The sequence below is a fragment of the Sus scrofa genome, chromosome 6 (genome assembly GCF_054392235.1).
Source record: "Sus scrofa isolate SSC_HxYL_T2T_F1_AM1 chromosome 6, Sscrofa_HxYL_maternal_Yorkshire_Landrace_v2.0, whole genome shotgun sequence".
Taxonomy (NCBI): domain Eukaryota; kingdom Metazoa; phylum Chordata; class Mammalia; order Artiodactyla; family Suidae; genus Sus; species Sus scrofa.
In genome coordinates, this window is record NC_139388.1 from 150,289,356 (window position 1) to 150,310,799 (window position 21,444).

Below are 21,444 nucleotides of genomic sequence, written 5' to 3' on the forward strand. Positions count from 1 at the left end.
AGTGCTGTCTTGGTGGGGGTACTTTCTCTTTTCAAAGCAAGTCAGCAACGGGAGGAGGTGGCATTTATTAAGTCAATAAACATTTATCATCAACTCCTAACTATATAAGTTGCTTTGTTTTTGTTTTCGAGTGGGGAAGCAATTCAAAAAAATGAGCAAAATAAGCCCCTGCCTTCAAAAGGCTTGCGATATTGAGTGGACAATGAGAGGAGCAGTCCATATAAACCACTATAAGATAAACACCCCACTCCCTCTTACGTTACATGCTCTACTGCATCTTAACTGTCAGAGTCAGACCTTTGAGGATTTATTAATCCATCCAGTGTCTAAGTCGATCTGAAATTTTCTATAGTCAGAAAGAGAAAAACAAATACCACATGATATCACTTAGAGGTGGAATCTAAAATATGGCACAAATGATCCTATCAACAAAACAGAAACAGACTCGCAGACGTGGAGAACAGACTTGTGGTTGCCAAGGGGGAAGAGGGAGGAAGTGGGATGGATGGGGAGCTTGGGGTTGGTAGATGGAAACTATTACATTTAGAATAGATAAGCAATGAGGTCCTACTGTATACAGCACAGGGAACTATGTTCAATCTCTTGGGATAGGCCATGATGGAAGATAACATGAGAAAAAGAATGTGTATTGTGTAAGCATGTGTATATATATGTGTGTGTGTGAGTGTGTATACATATGTATATATATATGTGTGTGTGTATATGTATACATATTTGCATATATATCTATTTTTATATATATAAAAGACTGGGTCACTATGCTATATAGCAGAAATTGACACCACACTGTAAATCAACTACACCTTATTTTAAAAAAAAGAGAACCAAAAAAATAATTATTTTCAACCTATACTTACTGAAGGAAAGTCTTTGTTCAACAGTAAGGATTTTTCCTCCCAGTATGTGATGTGGCTACATTTCGTGTGAGTTTAAATTATGGAAATTTAAAATACTACAATATGGAAAAATGAACGCATGTACTTTATGAAGTAAATTTGAAATCATTTGACTCCCACAAATGAAATGTTTGTCCAGAATGGCAAAAAATTTCAGAGTCAACTGGTCAAATGACTTATAAACTGGCTTCTCCCTGTTGTGGACAGCATCATGTTAGCTGGTTAACAGAAATGCTGGCCAATTTTGGTTGGGAAATGTGTGGATTTGATTTATGTGAGGTCACCAGAAGTGCATCTGCCACATAGAGTGTGACTTCTACTGCTTTGCAACCTAAGCCCATAGTTTTCACGTGTACATACCTCTCTGCATAGGCTATTTCCTTTCCTCTATTTATCATCCCCTTTCATTGACTTGGGTACTTGGCAAAAACTCCTTTTCACATTTCAAGACTCAGATCAATGGCAACCTTTCCAAAGCCTTCCTTAATACCCTCTCCATTTAGCCCTCCTCAATTTTTCCTTTCTTTAGATTCCTTGGGCAGACAGATTTTTAAAAAACTGGTAGTTTCTTGCACATATTCTACTGTGAAGCCAAGTACTGTGTCTTTTTTTTTTTTTCTTTCTTCTGTGTCTTAGGTTCTGGGAAGGCAAAGGTGCAAAACACAGAACCCAGTGCCGAGCAGGAACTCAATAGAGTGCTTTTAAAATAAATTCATACATTAACAATTATATATAAGCTGGCTTATCAATGCATCGGGCGTTATGTGATGCACTAGAATGTGCCATGAGAAACAGGACAAACGTGATCTTGCCCAAGCTTCCGGATGAAGCAGGGAGACAGCACTTGAGTAAATAATTGAAACACGATGACAAGGGAAGGATAGAATGTGACTGAGAAACCTAAGGTTTTCTTGGTAATTAGAGAATTAGTACCTAGAACCAGGGTTTTTCAAATAGGAGCTAATAATGGGAGACGTATTTCCCCCCAGAGAAGCAGCAAAGTCAAGGCGTTCTCTGCCTATAAGCTACTGAGAAAGATTCAGATGTCAGAATAGCAGAATACCTACTACAGGTGTTCTGAATACTCAGTGAAAGAGTGTAACTATATTCACATGGATTATATACCATAAGATATAATAAAGCAGTAGATTTATGTTCGGGGAACAAATGGAGAAGCCTTTGATGCAGGATGAGAGGCAACCACATGCAAAAGCAAACCCACATGGCTTTTCTGCATTGTTTCTCTATGTGGTGCTGTGTTTGGCTTTACCCGCCTCCTTCCCACCTTGCCCCATGATGGAATTTTCGAACTTGAGTTGTTCCTTGAAAGTGAATAACAAAGCAACAGCAATTAAAATGATTCACTGCCAGGAAATGAAATTAAATTTAGAAGACTGTCACTTTTTTTTTTTTTTTTTTGTCTTTTTGCTATTTCTTTTGGCCACTTCCGTGGCATATGGAGGTTCCCAGGCAAGGGGTCAAATCGGAGCTGTAGCCACTGGCCTACGCCAGAGCCACAGCAACTCGGGATCCGAGCCGAGTCTGCGACCTACACCACAGCTCATGGCAATGCCGGATCATTAACCTGCTGAGCAAGGGCAGGGACCGAACCCTCAAACTCATGGTTCCTAGTCGGATTCGTTAACCACTGCGCCACGACGGGAACTCCAAAGGACTGTCACTTTTGATTTGTTCATATTTCAGATCCCATAATTTCAGTGAAATACACTAAATCTCCCACTTACAGGTATGCAGTATAGACTACAACTATTCATGGCCATATAATTGAAAAAAAACTCAAATGTGTAGTCATCTATAAATCAAAGGCTCAGTTAATTTGGGAGGGCATGGGAAAGCACTGATATTAATTTGGTGTAAGTGCCACATTATTGGAATACCAAGTCCAAGGTCATGGACACCAGACTCGCTTTATAGATCTTTACAGACACTTGTCATAGTGTGCTGGGGAAACAAAACAGGATGAAGAACCCAGCTAGTATAGGGACAGGTCCACAAGTGACTGGTAGGCTGTTATGCCACTTCTTGGGATTTAAAAAAAGATGATCATTAAGGGTTTCTTAACTCCCATTGCCCCATCTCTACACCTTTCCCACAGTTCATTCTATTTATGAACGAGTCTAATTCACCAATATATACCCCACCTAGCACAATGGCAGCCACAGAGCAAACATTCTATAAATGTCAGGTGAGTAATTCAATGCAACTTGTTCAGCAAATATGCACTGGGTACTTCATGCCAGGCCTTGTTGTGGGTGCTGAGGATACAACAACGAACAAAATGAAATGGACAGAAGTCCCAGTTCTCAGAGCTTCCATTCCAGGGGCGGAAGGGACAGACAGGGGATGCTGAAAACATGGAACTTGTTAATGAACATGTTCATTAAGTAGAAAACATGTAGCATGTGAACTATGGAGAAAAACAAAGTGAGGTAAGGAGAAAGGTAGTGTTGGCACAGAGGAGTGTTGCTGTTGTACACAGGATGGACAGGCAAGGTCTCTGATCAGTCTGCTGAAGGATCATGAAGGAAGTGAGGGGGCAAGTCACTCAGATCTTGGTGATAGATTTCACGAAGGTGGGAGGGGCAACAAAGGCAAAGATGCTGAAATGCAGATGGCGTTGGGCTGATGAAAGAGAAACAGCCCAGGGTGGCTAGAGGGACCTGAATAAGAAGGAGACTGACAGAGGCAGGGTCTTATAGGCCATTATAAAGCATTTGGTTTTGACTCTGAACACGTTAGAAAGATTTTGAGCCGAAGAGTTACATGATACATTGAGAAGAGATTTTAGGGGGGAGCAAAAGTGGAAGTATCCTTACTACCAATTTGTTCTAGCTGAATAAGTGAAGGAATAAATGAGTGAATGCAAGCCAATTAGTAGGCAGACAAAAAAGGATTCATTCTTGTGTGATTCCTCGTGTTTTTCACTCCAGTAGAGACAGCGCTTCATACTTTTGACTATTCATTGTCTTAGGGTGTGTGTTTCTCCCTGCAATTTAGGTGAGTTTTCTAAGGTATAGGTCAGTCAGTCATAAGTGGCCCTTAGGACTGATGTGACAGAAAGCCACGCAAATTCTTTGCTCAGGGAAGAGTCTACAAACATGTATGCATGTATATAAAGTATACATACAACCTAAGCTCATGATGCTTACTTGCTCTAAGAGTTCAAACGCATAAACTATATGAGGGGCTTTTAATTTCTATTCATGTGTGATTGTGGCAAATGACCTCCCTGCTTTAAAGATGAAAAAGAACAGACATGGGAGAAACCAGAGTGCTGCAGAGTGAATGTGTGTGTTCTCCCCAAATTTATTATTTAAACCTAATCCCTGATGTGATGGTGTGTGGGGTGGGGCTGTTGGGAGGTGATCAGATCATGAGAATAAACCTTCATGAATGAGATTAGAGCCTTTGTAAAAGAGGTCCACAAAGCTCCTTAGCTCTTTAACCCTTTCCTATGAACCAGGAAATTGGCTCTCTTGTCAGTTATTGAGTCTTCCAGGGCCTGGATTTTGGACTTTCCAGCCTCCAGAACTTTGAGGAATAAATTTCTGTTTATAGCCACCCCACCTGTTATAGCAGCCATAAGTTCATAACTCATAAATGGACTAAGACATCAGAGTCCACAGTGTTAGTTTCACTAAAAAAACTCTTGGGTCCAGAATAAAATCAAAATGCTGTTTAAAAGGATATTTAGGGAGGTTGCTAGATCCCAGTGACTAGGAAGGAGTGGAGTTACTAATTATATTAGTTTTTTTTGGCATAATATTGTTAGATTTAAACTTAAAAAAACAGTGTTTCTGAAGTGTAAAGAGGTTTAAAGATTAGTCATGCAGATTCTCACTTATAATATATAGAGATCCAAGTGCTAATTATACTTAATTATCACTGTTTCAAAGCTTTTTCATAAAATAGTCTAGTGTTCTTTATGCACATTTAATTTTTTCTTTTATTCTTATTTCCATAGATACTAAGGTTTTCTAAACCCTAGTTCATGCAAGTAAAAAATAAGGAGCAATTCTTTCCTCACCTAGATTTGTCTTTTATTTGTCCATTGAATTCAGACCTATAGCTGGATAGTGACAATTGCAAATCAGTTTGCTTAGGTGTATAGTTTTCAGTATAGACCAATAATCACCTTTTAAAAAAGAGTTGAAGCCCTTTACGAAATTGCTGAATGCTGTAGACCCTCTCTATGGACAACTGTGCACATGAACACACACAATGGACTTGAAATACAATTTCAGGGGATCCCTAGACTTCCTGAAACCTATCTATGGAACTCATTAAAGAGAGGAAAAGTATGTAATTATACTACAGTACATTCAGGTTAAGTCCATTGTCAGGATCTGATATAAGTGAAATCAGACTCGTGTAAATAAGAGAGTGGTACATTTTTATCTAAAATTTTTACTTCGCTCTGATTAAAATTTTTTAGACTGGGTTTTTTTTGTTGTTGTTGTTGTTGTTTTGTTGTTGTTGTTTGTTTTTACTTAACAAGGGTAACTCATAGCTTGTCCTCTTCCTCCGTGTGTTATGGAAAGATGGTTTTACCCCAGGTTCTCATTCCAATTCACCATTATTTCAGTTTGTAGGTGGGTGACTCCCATCCAGGAAAGACTAAGACAATAAGGACATGATTCAGACATTTACTTTTGTGAGATGATAAATTTTCTCACTGTTGGCAGAGTTAGGTGAGAGTTTTCTGTAGTCTGTAACCAAAACTGAATCAGAGATTTCTGGATACTAAGGTATTAGATTATTGGACCTTCTGGCACATTTTTTAAAAAGCAGTGAATTAATATTCCTAATTCAATTCATTCTAGGTGTGCCACCTGTTCTTGATAGTTGGATTTTTTTTTTGATTTTAGTATATGGAATGAAATAGTTATATGTAGGGTGTCCTCACTGAATAGGACAGTTTGAAGAAGACAGTGGCCCAAGCCCCAGGCTTACTTGCTTGGATCTGCTCCTTTGAAGTAGGCATTGACCGTTTCTGTAAATGCTGCTGCAACAGGGAGGGTGTCCTGGGCTCCCATGGTTAGGGGGCTGGGTCCCCTGGAAGAACCTGCACGAAAGGAAAAACCTTCATTTAATATGGATTGGAGACATTTTAGCATAATTGGAACTAAAAGCCCATCAAAGGATTAAAGAATGCAATCTAATTACTAAAACAAAACTAATGTGCTAGGAATCATAACTGTATATTCAACATACAGCTCAAGTATTTAAAGGGAAATATTTGGCTAGCTTACAGACAAACACATTTGAAATTAATTCAATTATGCATTTTAACTACAGAAAAAAATTCAAGCAGAAGAATCAAATCATAGGCATCTTCAAAGTTTTACATACAGCATAGGCAGTATTTGCATGACAGTTTGTACAGCAGGTAGTTAATAAAGAAAACTATGGGTTTCCTCTTTGAGCATTTACCTTACACAACTGCCCATACACTCAAAACTACTTGCCTTCTTCGTTTTAAAGGGTCAAGCAGCCATGGCGCTCCATGGATACGCTGTCCTTTCCTGGGTTCTTTGCATTTCAGAAAGTCCAATTATCCTCAGTTCAAGTAGGCTCAAGGCACATGTCCCCAAACATACACAACCCAAATGTACACCTTGACTTAGCATAACACATAAATGCATCAATTCACTTCACTAAAAATAACAGCAGGAGTTCCCCTCATGGCACGCAGTGGTTAATGAATCCGACTAGAAACCATGAGGTTGCGGGTTCGGTCCCTGCCCTTGCTCAGTGGGTTAACGATCTGGTATTGCTGTAAGCAGCTTGGAACAGCGTTGCTGTGGCTCTGGCGTAGGCTGGCAGCTACAGCTCCAACTGGACCCCTAGCCTGGGAACCTCCATATGCCGTGGGAGCGGCCCAAGAAATGGCAAAAAGACAAAACATAAATAAATAAATAAATAAATAAATAAAATAAAATAAAATAACAGCAGTGCTCATGTTTACTGAGCATCTACTATACATCAGACCCTATACTGGCTACCTAACAAGAATTCAATCCCCACATCAGTCCTATGGGATAGGCAACATTCTTCCCATTTTATAGAAAAAAACCTAAAGCTCAAAGAGCTAAGTGACTTGCGCAAGATAACCCAGTTAAGTGGCAAAACTAAAAGTCAAACCTAGGTTTGCCATCTTGTGAGGTTCATGTATTTCCCATTCTATTTATACAATATAGTTTGTCTAAATGAAACCTTTTCTTGTATGGTTTTGATATACCTTGAGATTTCCAAAAAAGAGCAAAGTTTAGGATTGTTGTCTTTGTTATTAAGCTCTAGACGTGGCACTAAAGAGTCAAGTTTTAGTAATGACAAAGTATTAAATTATGTCACCTACCTGACCCCCTTGCTGTACAGTGGGAAAATAAAAAAAAATATTAAAAAAAATTCAAAAAAAAATTATGTCACCTATTCATTGCTTCTACTTCCTATCACTCAGAACATACTTACTCTTCCCTACTTTGTCCCAGACCACGTTATGCTTTTTATCTTTTACCTTTGGTAATTTCCATCCTCTCCTCTGAGTATGAAAAAAATCAACCCTTTGTATATTTCCCTCCTCAAGAAAGTTTTCCTTGATAATTCCAGTGCATGCGAATGTCTACTTTTTCTATCTTCCCTTGGCTCTCGCTATCTTGAAAGTGATAACTGGTTGTTAACAAACATTCGCTTACTATCTACTGTGTATCAGGCACTGTGGTAGGTGCTGGGGATTCAAAGATAAACACAATCCTTGTCCTCAAGGAGTTGCAGTTCAGTGTACTAATACCATCATCACCATTGACGTTATCAACATTCACTACCAGAAGTGCCTCCATCACCATAATTTGTTGCATACTTACTATATGTTTTACATATGTTATCTGTGTCTGTATGAAGTAAGCATTATATTCATTTTGTGTGGATGTAACCAAGGCTAAGAGTTTATACAACTTGCTCAGTCTTGCACAGCTGGTATGCAGCGTATTTAAGATGGGTACCCAGACATGCATATTTTCAAAGCTTCGGCTCTGAGGACTATATGAATTTGGTGCATTAGTGGTCAATGACATTACCAGCTGAGGGTAAGCAAACTGAGTTTTAAGTTGCATGTCTAAGTCTTTGCCACCTACAAGAGTGTCAGATTTTAGAAGGTAGGAATTGCGACATGAGCCTCTTTTACCAAACACCCAGTCCCTAAAATGGAGCCAGGATTACACTGACCTTTCATTAAGTACACATCCAATTATCCATTGCTGGATCTCAGAAAGGCAACGTTTAGGCACATCTATAAGTAAAGAAGGCACTGAAAGCTACCACTATTATTTTGTAATAGTATTGCTCAGTTTATTTGTTTATTCATTTTTCAAATATTTATTGAGTAACTCTTTGGTCTTGGAGGAGAATGGCTTTCCCAACTGTTAATTAAAACTGGGTGAGAGGAGTTCCCCTCGTGGCGCAGTGGTTAACGAATCCGACTAGGAACCATGAGGTTGCGAGTTCGATCTCTGGCCTTGCTCAGTGGGTTAATGATCCGGCGTTGCTGTGAGCTGTGGTGTAGGTTGCAGACATGGCTTGGATCCTGCGTTGCTGTGGCTCTGGCGTAGGCTGGTGACTACAGCTCCAATTAGACCCCTAGCATGGGAACCTCCATATGTCTCGGGAGGCCCAAGAAATGGCAAAAAGACAAACAACAACAACAACAACAACAACAACAACAAAAAACTAACAAAAAAAACAGGGTGAGAGTGGTGAGAGGGCTGGATCCTGACCATTATATCAGGGTCATGTGACTGGGACTTAGAGTTTGGTGAGGGTTTAGCTAGACTTGCATTCAAATAATTAAAGTAATTTGCTAATTGCTCTAAGAATGCTCTGAACAAAGCTCTATGAAACCTTTTAATGCTACTTAGATACGTCAGGGGTGGTTTCATTGAGAAAGTGACACTGGAGCTGAGGTTTGAGGATGAATAGGATCTTCCCACAAGGCCACGGTGTGGGAGTTCCCATTGTGGCTCAGTGGAAATGAATCTGACTAGCATCCTTGAGGATGCAGGTTTGATTCCCGGCCTCACTCAGTGGGTTAAGGGTCTGGTGTTGCCATGGGCTGTGCGGTAGGCTGGCAGCTACAGCTCCCTTTCAGCCTCTCGCCTGGGAACCTCCATATGCCAACGGTCTGGCCCTAAAAAGACAAAAACAAAAATAAGATAAAAAAACAAGGTGATGATATTAGGAGGTGAGGGCTTTGGGAGGTGATTAAGCGATGGGAATGGAGCACTCAGGAATAGGATTAGTACCCTTTTAAAGGAGGCCCCAGAGGGCTAGCTTGTCACTTTCACCCCATGAAGACTCAGTGAGTCTTTCGCAGCCTGCAGTCTGAAAGAGAGCTTTCACCAAACCACAACCGTGCTGGCACCATGCTCTCAAACCTACAGCCTCCAGAACAGTGAGAAATAAGATTTTGCTATTTATGAGCTATGCGGTCTGTGGTACTTTGTTACAGTGGTCAGACTAGACTAACACGTGCAGTCTGGCCCTGATCTACCCTTCATGACCCGCCTCTGCCCTCTTCCTCTAAGAGCCCTGCACTTGAGCTGTGTTCACCTCTGGGCGTGACAGTCCTTATTGTAGGTTTAATCAATAATGCCAGAGAAGGCGAAAACATCAAAATTTTACATAGACTACTTTTATCTTGAAGGAGTCACATTTTACCATCCTGTCTTCACATCCCTATATTTTGCAATTAATATGCCATTTGTATTTTACTTTTTTCATTTATTACATCATTTTCCTTATTGCTATCTGGTCTACATATTATTTCCACAAGTATGTATTATGGTAGAAACATTTTCCAAATGTTGGGCCATTTCTAGGCAGCAATTATTCTAAATCCATCTTCGTATGAAATGATCTTTTCCATTTCAATCATTCCCTTAAGGTATAGTCTGAGCACGACAAAGTGGGATGATCAAACCATAAAGCAGATATATTTTTGATTACTAAGAATACCAGATTATACTCAGTGAAAATGCAATTAGTGATAAGTGAATGCTTCTGATCCCCTATAGTACCTTAGAGAGTCTTTGTTCATATAATTATTGGAAAACTGGGTTCAAACCAAGAGCGTGTCTAAGATGCTGAAAAATTCAAACCTAAGATGCTGAAAAGTTCAAACCTCATGAAAAATTCAAAGGTGACCAAGAGGGGCCTGAAAACTATTTTCAAATATCTGGAATAGTATTACCAGACAGTGACTCAAGGGACCAGAGTTCATGGCCATGGATCTGCAGGTTAATGGCTTTGTGACCTTGGGCAAGTCAATTAACTTTAGGTTTTCTCAACCATAAAATGAAGGCAATAGATCACATCATCTCTGGGTTTTAGGAGTCTATGATTCTAAGATGTTTATAGACTTTCAAGGACTTTTAAACAGTAGGAACAATTTTCTTTTTTGCTTTTTGTTTTTTAAAATGGAGCTACAGAATTTATTGGTATTATAAAAAATTTGCTAATGTGCAAGTATTTTATACCACATGGCAATAACCTTCCCAATCGACGCCTGACAAAAAGCCATCGTATTTGTTATAGACAAGGACATACAAGTACAATCTGCACAGAAAATACATTAATTTCCTTAGGAGGTTTGAAAGTAATCGGAGGTTATGCATTATTTAACTCAATGTACTAAGAGTCCAAATTTTAAAGTAAAAGTGATCTTGGGAATTATATTCAAGGTGCCATTACAGATACTCTCACTAATTATTGGTACTACGAGTGTCAGATGACACTTCAAAATTTATCCAATTAATGTTAAGTGAAGAGACTAATCCCAAAAGACTTAACAGTATTTCCCCAAATTCATAACATTCTTTGAAATTAACCTCAGTAATTATAACATAATTTAATAAACATATGAGGAACAATTTTCTCACACACAAATAAGCTGCTTGGAAAACGGGATCCCTTCACTGGTGGTTTGAGTGTTTCTGCCAAACTTTTTTTTTCTTTTGTCTTTTCAGGGCCAAAGTTCCTGGGCTAGGGGTTGAATCCAATATGCAGCTGCCAGCCTACGCCATAGCCGCAGACGCATCAGGTCCTGGCCACGTCTGCAACCTACACCACAGCTCATGGCAATGCCGGATCCTTAACCCACTGAGCAAGGCCAGGGATCAAACCCGTGTCCTCATGGATACTAGTTGGGTTCATTACCGCTGAGCCACAATGGGAGCTCCAGATCTGCCAAACATTTACTGAAGTTCTATCACATGTAAGACAGTTGTGGGACACAAACATGTAAACTTTCAGGAAATAGGTTACGAACATACAGAAAACCTAGTAATAATAACATATGCAAACAACTTAAGTTGACAGTTCAAGTGACAGCACTATGAAATTATTTTGCTGCAAGATTAATAGCCAAATGAACAGAATAGGAAATGCTGCTCCTGGATTTAACAAAAAAGAAGCTTGGGCTCTGGAGTCCTAATAGACTTGGCTGTGACTCCAGCTCCTCCACTTACAATCTGTATGAGCAGGAGCAACCTATTTAATCTGTCTGTGACTCAGTTTCCATCTTTAAAATAAACTCGATAATAGTATCTAGGTTAGAGGCTTGTAGTGGACATCAAATGGGATAATATTTGTGAAATCCCCAAGATGGTTTGTACTCACAAAACCATGACTAGTACCCATGAGGACACAGGTTTGATCCCTGGCCCGTCTCAGATCTGGCATTGCTGTGGCTGCAGTGTAGGCTGGTGGCTGTAGTTCCGATTCAACCCCTAGCCTGGGAACCTCCATATGCTGTGGGCACAGCCCTAAAAAACAAACAAACAAACAAAAAACTGCTTATTATTGGTGTTTTTGTTACTGCTATTTTCATCACCACGAGCTTTCTACTACGGTTGTTGAATTGGAGTTGATTCTTTGAATTCGAGTGTTATTCAGGAAGAGAATGATGATATCACAAATGGCATTCTTCACTGAGCAAGGAGATACACTAGAATTTTCTGGTTCCTGTCACACCTAAATTCCTCTTACAAGAACAAAGAATTCTATCATGCATGCTTAACTTTTTTTTTTTTTTTTTGGCTTTTTAGGGCTGCACCCGCGGTATTTGGAGGTTCTAGGTTAGGGATCGAATTGGAGCTATAGCCGCCAGCCTGCACCACAACCACAGCAACTCAGGCTCCAAACTGTGTCTATGACCTACATTGCAGCTCACAGCAATGCTGGATTCTTAACCCACTGAGCGAGGCCAGGAATCAAACCCGAAACCTCATGGTTACTAGTCAGATACGTTTCTGCTGCACCACAACGGGAACGCCATGCATGCTTAACTTTTTGCTTATCATATGGGTGGCTATTGTATCTATTCAAGTTACCTGATAGAATGTTTGGACTAATAAGAGATGAAAGTTGTTTGAATGCTTATTTGTCTTTTGATTCATGCAAATGTGAGTTCCTGCAATAACTAGGCATTGTACTAGGTCCTGAGAGATACACAGAAACAGCTCCTCCCTTCAGGGGATTTACAGTATGGAGACTATAATATTAGGTACAAAATAAATATAAAGCACCACTGAACGTTAGATAATAGTTTACTATTATAATTACTATATTCCTGTTAATGATTATTTTATTTTATTTTTAAGATTGAATGGATTTACTATAAGGTTTAATTTTTTAAATTTTTTATTACTCAATGAATTTATTACATTTGTAGTTGTACAATGATCATCACAATCCAATTTTATAGGATTTCATCCCACGACCCCAACACATCCCCCCACCCCGTTAGTGATTATTTTAAAGAATTCAAGGTAGACATAATAGTTACTATGTCTGTCCGACAATACAATAAAATATCAAACATGAATACAGTTTCTGTTCTATATACATCTATATATACAGATTCAGTATAATTACCTCTATTTCATTAGTTCAAGGTCACTCTTCTAGTAAGTGGCAAAGCTGAAATAACTGTAAACCTGAAATGCAATCCTCTGTCTTCTGACTCTAACACAGGAGTAGTAACAACAAAATTTTTGTGCCTCTTCCTGCATATCAAGAACTATTCAAGGGACCTTCCTTATATTAACTCTTAATCCTGATGATACCCCAAAAGGCAATTACCACTACATCCTCATTTTATGGATGAGAAAACTGAGGTTTTGAGTAGTTCAGTAGCCTTGCCCACAGTTACCTAGTAAGTAAGATGCAAGAATGGAACTGGGAGGCAAACCCGGACTTTCTGACTCTGGATCCCACACTCTTGCCTACTCTGCTCTAGGAGAATAGAAGTCAGAACAAATTTAAGTTAGGTGTCGGATGGCACATTTGCAGTGCCCCCAAAAGAATGAGTTGCTGCCCTTAGCTTGTCAAGTTCTGACAAAACAGCAATTCCAGGGGCCTGGAAAGCAATTGCTATGCATACTTAGGGACGTCTCAGAAATGGAAAAAGCCACACAGAGTCACCAGTGAGTGATGATATTTTCTACAAGTTTTCTGTGACTCTCCTTACTAAGCAAGGTTTTATACACACACACACACACACACGCGGGCGCGCGCGCGTGCACACTCCCCCCCAAGGCCAAACAAAAATTAGTATGACATCTTTAAAAGATAAGGTTGTTCATTTGTGAAAGCATTTCCTGAGTAGTCAATTGAAATATGAATGTGGGCATGGAGTAGGAACTGTATATGTAAAAATATTAAAGGAGAGAGGGAGAGAGATTTTAAAAGAGAAAGGCAAATATACAAACAAAAGGAAGCAAAATAGCCAGGTATGGAAATTGAGTAACAGTAGAAGGTTTGCTTGACAAATGAATGACCCTCTGCTTCCCGAGTTCCAGGGACACCTGGTGCCACACTGTTGCCAGTCTTTTGTGTGCAGGACAAGCCTGTCATCCCCCTGTGCCTGGAGCAAGCCCCGGGAGTGGGCAAGTATTTGTCTCCCCTTTGGGTATACTTTCCTTCATTTTCTATATAATGTTTTCCACTTTGCAATGTTGAAATTTAGAACCTTTTTACATCAAAGCCAGCACATGAAGAAGGTTATTTTCAGTTGTTTTAAATGTGATGTGAAATTTCAGAGGAGTCGCCATCAGGGGTGTTTGTAGCCTGTGTGTCATTGTAGGGTCAACAAATGGAAATAGCTGTGATTTATTGTATCCTCTGTGTATTATCTCATGTGTTATCTCCTTTAATTTTTTTATTCTTTTTTTTAGGGCCGCACCTGCAGCATAGGGAAGTTCCCAGGCTAGGGGTCAAATGGCAACTGCAGCTGCCGGCCTACACCACTGCCACAGCAACACAGGATCTGAGCCACATCTGAAATCTATGCTGCAGCTTGCATATTCTTACCCACTGAGTGAGGCCGGGGATTGAACCTACATCTTCCCGGACACTGTGCCGGGTTCTCAACCCACCAAGCCACAACGGGAACTCCTTATTTCCGTTAATTCATGAAACCACCTCACCAGCGAGTCACAACAGGTGAGGTTCATTAATCTCCATTAATGCATAAAACCGTCTCACCAGTCAGATACTATTTTTTTTTTTGGAGCTTTTAATTTATTTATTTATCTTAACATTACTTAATGAATTTTATTACATTTATAGGTAGGTGCTATTTTTAACAACCCTTCCTTACAGATGAGGAAACTTGGGGAGCTTAAGTAACTAGCTCAAATTCTGAGAGCAAGGGAGCTATAATTTTAGTTATTATGCTTTACTGTGATGGTAAAGAATCTAGAACTTTGTGGGAGGCTCTGGGCTTCAGTCCTCACTGTGCTTCTTAATCGGCATCTGCCCCTGGGCAGGTCAGTTATTCTAGCTGCATCACGACTAAATTGGGACAGTGATGGCAGCGCTTCCAACCTCATCTGACTGTAGAGAGGATTTGCACTTACAAATGCCAGGTGTCCAAAGTGCTGCAAATTTTACTCTTTGTTCATCCGGGCTTGGAAAGAGTCACTCTGAAAGTACAACATGAAGCATGGATAGCATGTTTGTTTAGAAAGCCATCTGCATCCTTGCAGTCTAGCAACCCAAATAACTGCCACTCCACCAGGCCCTCTGTATGTAAGAGGCAAATGACGCTTATGTTCATGAGTGAGAGTACAGGAGACAGAACAAATAAATGGGAGCAACAGATAGCATCAGAATGCATGAAAGAAGAGAGAAGAAAAGCCAGGAACTGGAGTTCCCTTTGGGGCTCAGCGGTTAACGAACCCAACTAGGATCCATGAGGATGTGGGTTCGAACCCTGGCCTTGCTCAGTGGGTTAAGGATCCGGCCTTGCTGTGCCTGGGGTGTAGGCTAGCAGCTACAGCTCCAATTCGACTCCCAGCCTGGGAACCTCCACATGCCAGAGGTGCAGCCCTAAAATAGCAAAAAAAAAAAAAAAAAAAAAAAAAAAGAAAGAAAGAAAGAAAAGCCAGGAGTCGTATGAAGCAGCAGAGAGTGGGAATTGGGTTAGTTTTTCTTTAATGAAAAAAAAAAAGGCAGATTATATTAGTAGAATTAATAAAAAATAAATTATATTTAATTTTACTATAATTTATGGAGTATATTCTAAGGCAGTGTTGAAGACAAAACAATGCTGGAATCAGATTGAATTAAATTTAAATCCTGGAGTTCCCGTTGCAGCACAGCAGAAATGAATGCGACTAGTATCCATGAGAATATGGGTTCAATCCCTGGCCTCACTCAGTGTGTCAGGGATGTGGTGTCACCATGAGCTGTGGTGTAGGTCACTGACATGGCTTGGATCCCAAATCGCTGTGGCTGTGTTATAGTCTGGCAGCTGCAGCTCCGATTCAACCCCCAGCCTGGGAACCTCCATATGACATGGATGTGGCCCTAAAAAGAAAAAAAAAAGCATTAAATCCTCTCCTTATCACTTACGGTGTAACCTTGGGCAAATTACTTAACTCCTCTGATGTTCACCATCATTTTGTAAAATGGAGATCATACGGCTAGAGATACTGTGAAGATTAAATATGATGATACAGGATGTCTTTGTTATCTGAGGATAGTCAATATTAGAAAAAAAGTCACTTTGAAATGATTGCATTTAAAAGATTCATAAAAAATTTTAGGATATGATAAAAAGGCTTGATTGGCAGTCTAAATTGTTATAAACTAAATCTGTGAAAAAATCTTTTATTGACAAACTATGATCAAATAATTAATGAATTCTTAGCATGAACGAAAAAAATGACTTGTCTTGATATCTCGAGGAAGGGTCTTATTTTTCTGAAAAAGTTATGTTATAGCTCTATACACTAATATGGTTTCAGATATGTATTTTATTCATGGTGATATAGTGAGTCATTATTGCAGGGTTGATGGAGAATTTTATAAATTCTCCTAAGGGCCTCTCAATTTCTTGATTTTCTTTTGAAGTGGCTATGATGTAAGCTTCCTTTATTTCTTATTCAGTTATTAATAGTGTTACTTCTGCTACACCTTCAATTGATAATGACTTTGAATATGACCTAAAGAATTTTACAAGATTACTTTCCTTGACTTCATGGAATTCCATATTATTTCTAAGAGGGACGGTTTCACCTGTTAGGGCAATAAATATGCCCCGTATTTGCATTGTATGTCCATTATTTGTAAGATCAGACATTTATGGGAGAAACTGAATCTGCATATTCTATAATGAATTGGGATAGAGGATATAAATTCTACAGTTAATTTGGTAAAATGATATTAGAATGGGGATTAATGCTGTAAGTTAATACTTTCATGTCATGTTTGTCTTTATTTTCCTATAAAATCCAGTAACTGCAAAGACACTAATAATGCCATTAAAGTAAGAAGTTTCACCAGTATATGGAAATCTGATTGCCTATTCACAGTAAATATTCAATAAATAAGAGCCATTATCATTAACAGAGAAGAATTTGCCCGGCAGTCACAATATAATACTTCAGGCTCCCCTCCACATCATATGCAGGCAGCACACGAGGGATGATAAAGAGACGATTAGAAGTTCTTAGGTCAGTAGAAAGGATTTTATCATGAGCGCTTAACTTGAGAAGCTATATTTTTATGACTTGGTGAATCTTAGCTAAAGTGATGGTTATTAAAGTAATATTACCTTTTCTTTATAACAGCAGCTTTGTTTAAAGAATTTTAGGACAGGTTTGTAGGAAAAGGAGTCAAAGGAAAGTTATTACATGTAAAAATTTCTATTTATTCTTTTTCTCTACACCTTTGAATGTTACCATTCCACATAAATGAGTTGACTTAAATTATTTGAAATCTGTCTTACGTATGTGTATGTTGTGGATGTGTGTATGTGCTGCATATAAAATCTACATGTAAACTATTTGGTATAATTTTGGTATATTTGTATATTGTTGTGAATGTATATATATATATCTTTAGAATTCTAGCTCTAAAAATTCTTTATCTAATGAATGTTATAGCCCAATCTAATAGATAATAATGCTGAAATGAAAGCTACACTGAGCATAGACTTTCTGTATTTCAGGACTATGCTAAAATTTTCACATGCACTACCTTATTGAATCCTCACACTTAAAAAATACCATTATCACTATTTTGCAGATGACAAAACTGAGGCTTAAGGAAGTCAAAAATGTTCGCTAAGTGCTACTTTGGTTCCTCATACCCTGAGATAAGTAGCATCAATTGACCTGTAGAGCGCCAGTAAAGAGGAAAAAGGGCAAACCTCAAATGAGGAGGCGCCAGTACGACCGAGTACCTGTTGTCTTTTATGTCTTACATAGTGTTTCATTTAATTATCACCACGGTCCGGTGCCTAGATGGGCGTTACTCCACACTGCAGATCAAGATACTGAGTCTGAAAGAAGTGAGTCATTTGCCCACTTACTCACAGACGGTAAGAAGTGGAATTAAGATTCAGATGAAGGGAGTTCCCATCGTGGCGCAGTGGAAACGAATCCGACTAGGAACCATGAGGTTGCAGGTTCGATCCCTGGCCTCGCTCAGTGAGTCAAGCATCCAACGTTGCTGTGAGCTGTGCTGTAGGTGGCAGACGTGGCTCAGATTCCATGTGGCTGTGGCTGTGGTGTAGGCTGGCATCTACAGCTCCAATTAGACCCCTAACCTGGGAACCTCCATATGCCGAGGGTGTAGCCCTGAAAAGGCAAAAGACAAAAAAAAAAAAAAAAAAAAAAAAAAAAAAAGATTCAAATGAAGATCCACTAAACTCCACACTCTTTCTGCATAAGGAGCTCTACAGGTTTTGTCTCTACCATAGCGGCACTGAGTGAGTTATATTTGCTACACGTTTTTCAGTGTGCAACCCATTCACCTTCATGAAAATTAGGAAGATATACTTAAGAAAGTCAGTCATCATAGAATAGAACTAAAGATACTGAGTTTCTCGGTATGTAAATAGGATTAATTTTCAGTCTTCCTCTTCATAAGTCTCCATCCACTTGTTCTTGAAATATATACATACATATATGGATAATATTTAAATAGATAAATATAACATATATGCCTTTTTTTTTTTTTTTTTTGCTTTTCAAATTCTACTCAGTCCAGAAACACAGGATTGGCTGACATTTTTGTTGTGATTTATAGGGCATTTTCTTCAACCTGGGTCTTTGCTTACAGATCCCCAACCATCATCCAACATTAATAATGCCCTACTTAATTAACTGCCTAAACTAATATGTCTGATGAGGAAAATGGAAAAATTATGTTTCATTTTCATCATCCAAATCCCATTCGGCATATTCAACACAAGGACTATTGTGAGACACGGATGTGAGGCAGGTGACAAAGCCATCATGAAAATGTCTCCGTACGAGGACTTGCACGCACAAACCCTAGTCAACTTCATACAGATGGTCCTGAGAGTTTGACCAAGCATCTGAAGCTGAGCCAGCTAGAGCATGGTATGACAAAGAAGGTGAATAATGACATGAACGGTTAATCTATGGAGCACTTATACGGGATGCCACTGTGCTGAATGCTTTACATGCATTATATCTTCTCCCTCTATCTCTTTGTGATACATATCATTATTCTGCATGTGTTATCACCGAGGAGACTGAAGCTTAATGAAATTAAATAATTTACTCAAGGTAACTTGCTCTACAGCAAGTAGAAAGGTGCTGCGACTGAAAACCAGGTCTAACTTGAATTGCATCCTTGAAATCTACCCGGTAGTCTCCATGTTTGCCCACTCACGTTCATAAACGCTGCTCCAAGATCCAGCTGGATGCACAGCAGGCATTTCCATTGGGGCAGCATCATCCCAAAGGAGGTGGAGATTGGTTCTTGGGGGACCATGAAGGAAATCCTTACTTTTTATGTGTAAAGCACACAGATATACATGTAGTTCATATCCAGATGTACAGTACATCTGTGAAAATAAAATTCTACTGGGGACCAATTAGGAGGAAAGAAATGTCCAAAAAAAGGTCCGTGGGTAAGGAAAGGGGCATAATGCAAAAACAGTTTGAGAAGCACTGGTTTACAGTTTTAAGAGCCACTGGTTGTGAATGTCCTTTATACCTCATCGATTCTCTTCGGAAAAACTGTAAGGTGCTGGTTTTGCTGAAGGATAATAATAGTTTTTCTTTCTTCAAATTGATACCAAGTGAATAGTATCTGTGGTGTCAGAATTATAGGTGGGCTAATCAAGATCCTTGGGAAACTATCTAAGGATCCCACGAGGGAACACAGAACAGAAGAGGGAGGCTTGGGTGGGGGCCTGATCAAGCCAGGAGAGGTGTTCTCCCATGAGCAGTGTGGGGAATCCCTGAGCTGAGGCGGAAAACTAGGAAATATACTCAGGGGATTTGATAGAATCAGAGAAGCTGGAAAGAGCCTGGGTTAGGCTTCCAACCAAACAGGAGCAAGGTCAGAATACAATGGTAGGAGACAGTGACACAGGTCCAAGAGCATCAAGAGAATAAGTGAAGAGTCTGTTCATGAGGAGAATTAGTGGGTCCAAAAGAGACTTCCAATCAGATTGGCAGGGGAATGTGTATTTCTGTGGAAAGTCTCGTGTGTCTTTTCAGAGCAGTGCTGGCTACTTTAAAGGTATGGCCTTGGAGTTGACAACACCAGCATATTATTAGCCTGTTAGAGTCTTTCTCAAACACAAGTGGGAAACATTAAGGCCTTTTAAAAGGACTAAAATATAGGCTATTAATATTAATATAAAGAATTACTATAAGAAATAATGTAATGAATAAAATATAAGGGATAAAATATTCATTGAAGAGCCACAATTGGCTAAAAAGTTTGAAAAGTTCAGTCTCACTAGTAATCAAAGAAATACAAGAAGAGAGAGAACTTTTCACCTTTTCAGATTAGAAAAGATCTGAAAAAATGATACTACATGCTTGTGAGCATATAATGAAACAGACACTGTAATATAATGTCGATGGATATAAAAATTGGTATAACCTTTCAAGAAAACTGCTTGCCAATGTGTATCTGGAACCTGTAAAAGTTTCATAATTTTAACCCACAATTACAATTTTGAGAATCTGTTTTAAGAAAATGTCTTAGGGCCAAAGAATTATATGCAAAGATGTTCATGGAATGTGGAAGAAACTGAAACAATTTAAATGCCTAATAGTTGAAGTGAAATAAATCATCATTCATAACAGAATATACAGATATTAAAAAGTGTTCAGAAATTAAAAATGGACCTAAAAACAATCACATTTTACCTATTAGATGGGAAAAGGTGAGAAATACTGCCATAACTCAGTGTTGATAAGCACACAGAAAAATATTAATCATAAGGCTGGTGTGAATTTTTTGATGGACATTTGGTAATATGTAGCATTATTTTTACACCCTTTAAATTTACAAATTCACACAAGGATATGAGGGTATAGTTTAAGGCTGCTAACTGCACCAATTTACATAATAGCCAAAAAAAAAAACCAAGTTAAAGATCCATTAATAAAAGATAGATACATGTATATAATGCTATGAAGCCACTGACATGAGTATATAGACATATATGTGTATATACATATTTGCACACACACATCTATACTCACACACTCCATATCATAAATTTAAACAGCCATCATTAACTGCAGGTTATATAGCGCTGAGTATATACTCTACTTGCAAAAAAGTGTACTTATTTCCTTGATTGTAAGACGCATATTTTTGAAAATTTTTATGGCTGCAACTGCAACATATGGAAGTTCCTGGGCTAGGGGTGGAATTGGAGCTGCAGCTGCTGGCCTATGCCACAGCCACAGCAACGTGGGACCTGTGCCACAGCTGCAACCTATGCCACAGCCCACGGCAACGCCAGATCCTTAACCCACTGAGTGAGGCCAGATATCGAGGTTGCATCCTCACATACACTATGTCAGGTCTTAACCTGCTGAGCCCCAGTGGGAACTCCCTTACACATTTTTTTAGTACTCCCTACGGTACAGTAATAAAGTGAGAACTTATTTGTACACAGAAGATAAACTATCACATACCAGGCCATTGCTAGACACTTTGAAAT

General features: G+C 39.0%; 1 protein-coding gene across 50 annotated transcripts in view; it reads right to left on the reverse strand.

Moving 5' to 3' along the window:
* The window catches only part of SGIP1 (SH3GL interacting endocytic adaptor 1), a 228,031-nt gene that overhangs the window by 21,639 nt on the left and 184,948 nt on the right, over window positions 1–21,444 (reverse strand). For all 50 annotated transcript variants that reach the window (XM_084964790.1, XM_084964789.1, XM_084964776.1 and 47 more), the window contains one exon: window positions 5,892–6,003. In XM_084964790.1, coding sequence (XP_084820916.1) covers window positions 5,892–6,003 — 112 coding nt within the window. The remainder of the gene's footprint in view (window positions 1–5,891; window positions 6,004–21,444) is intronic.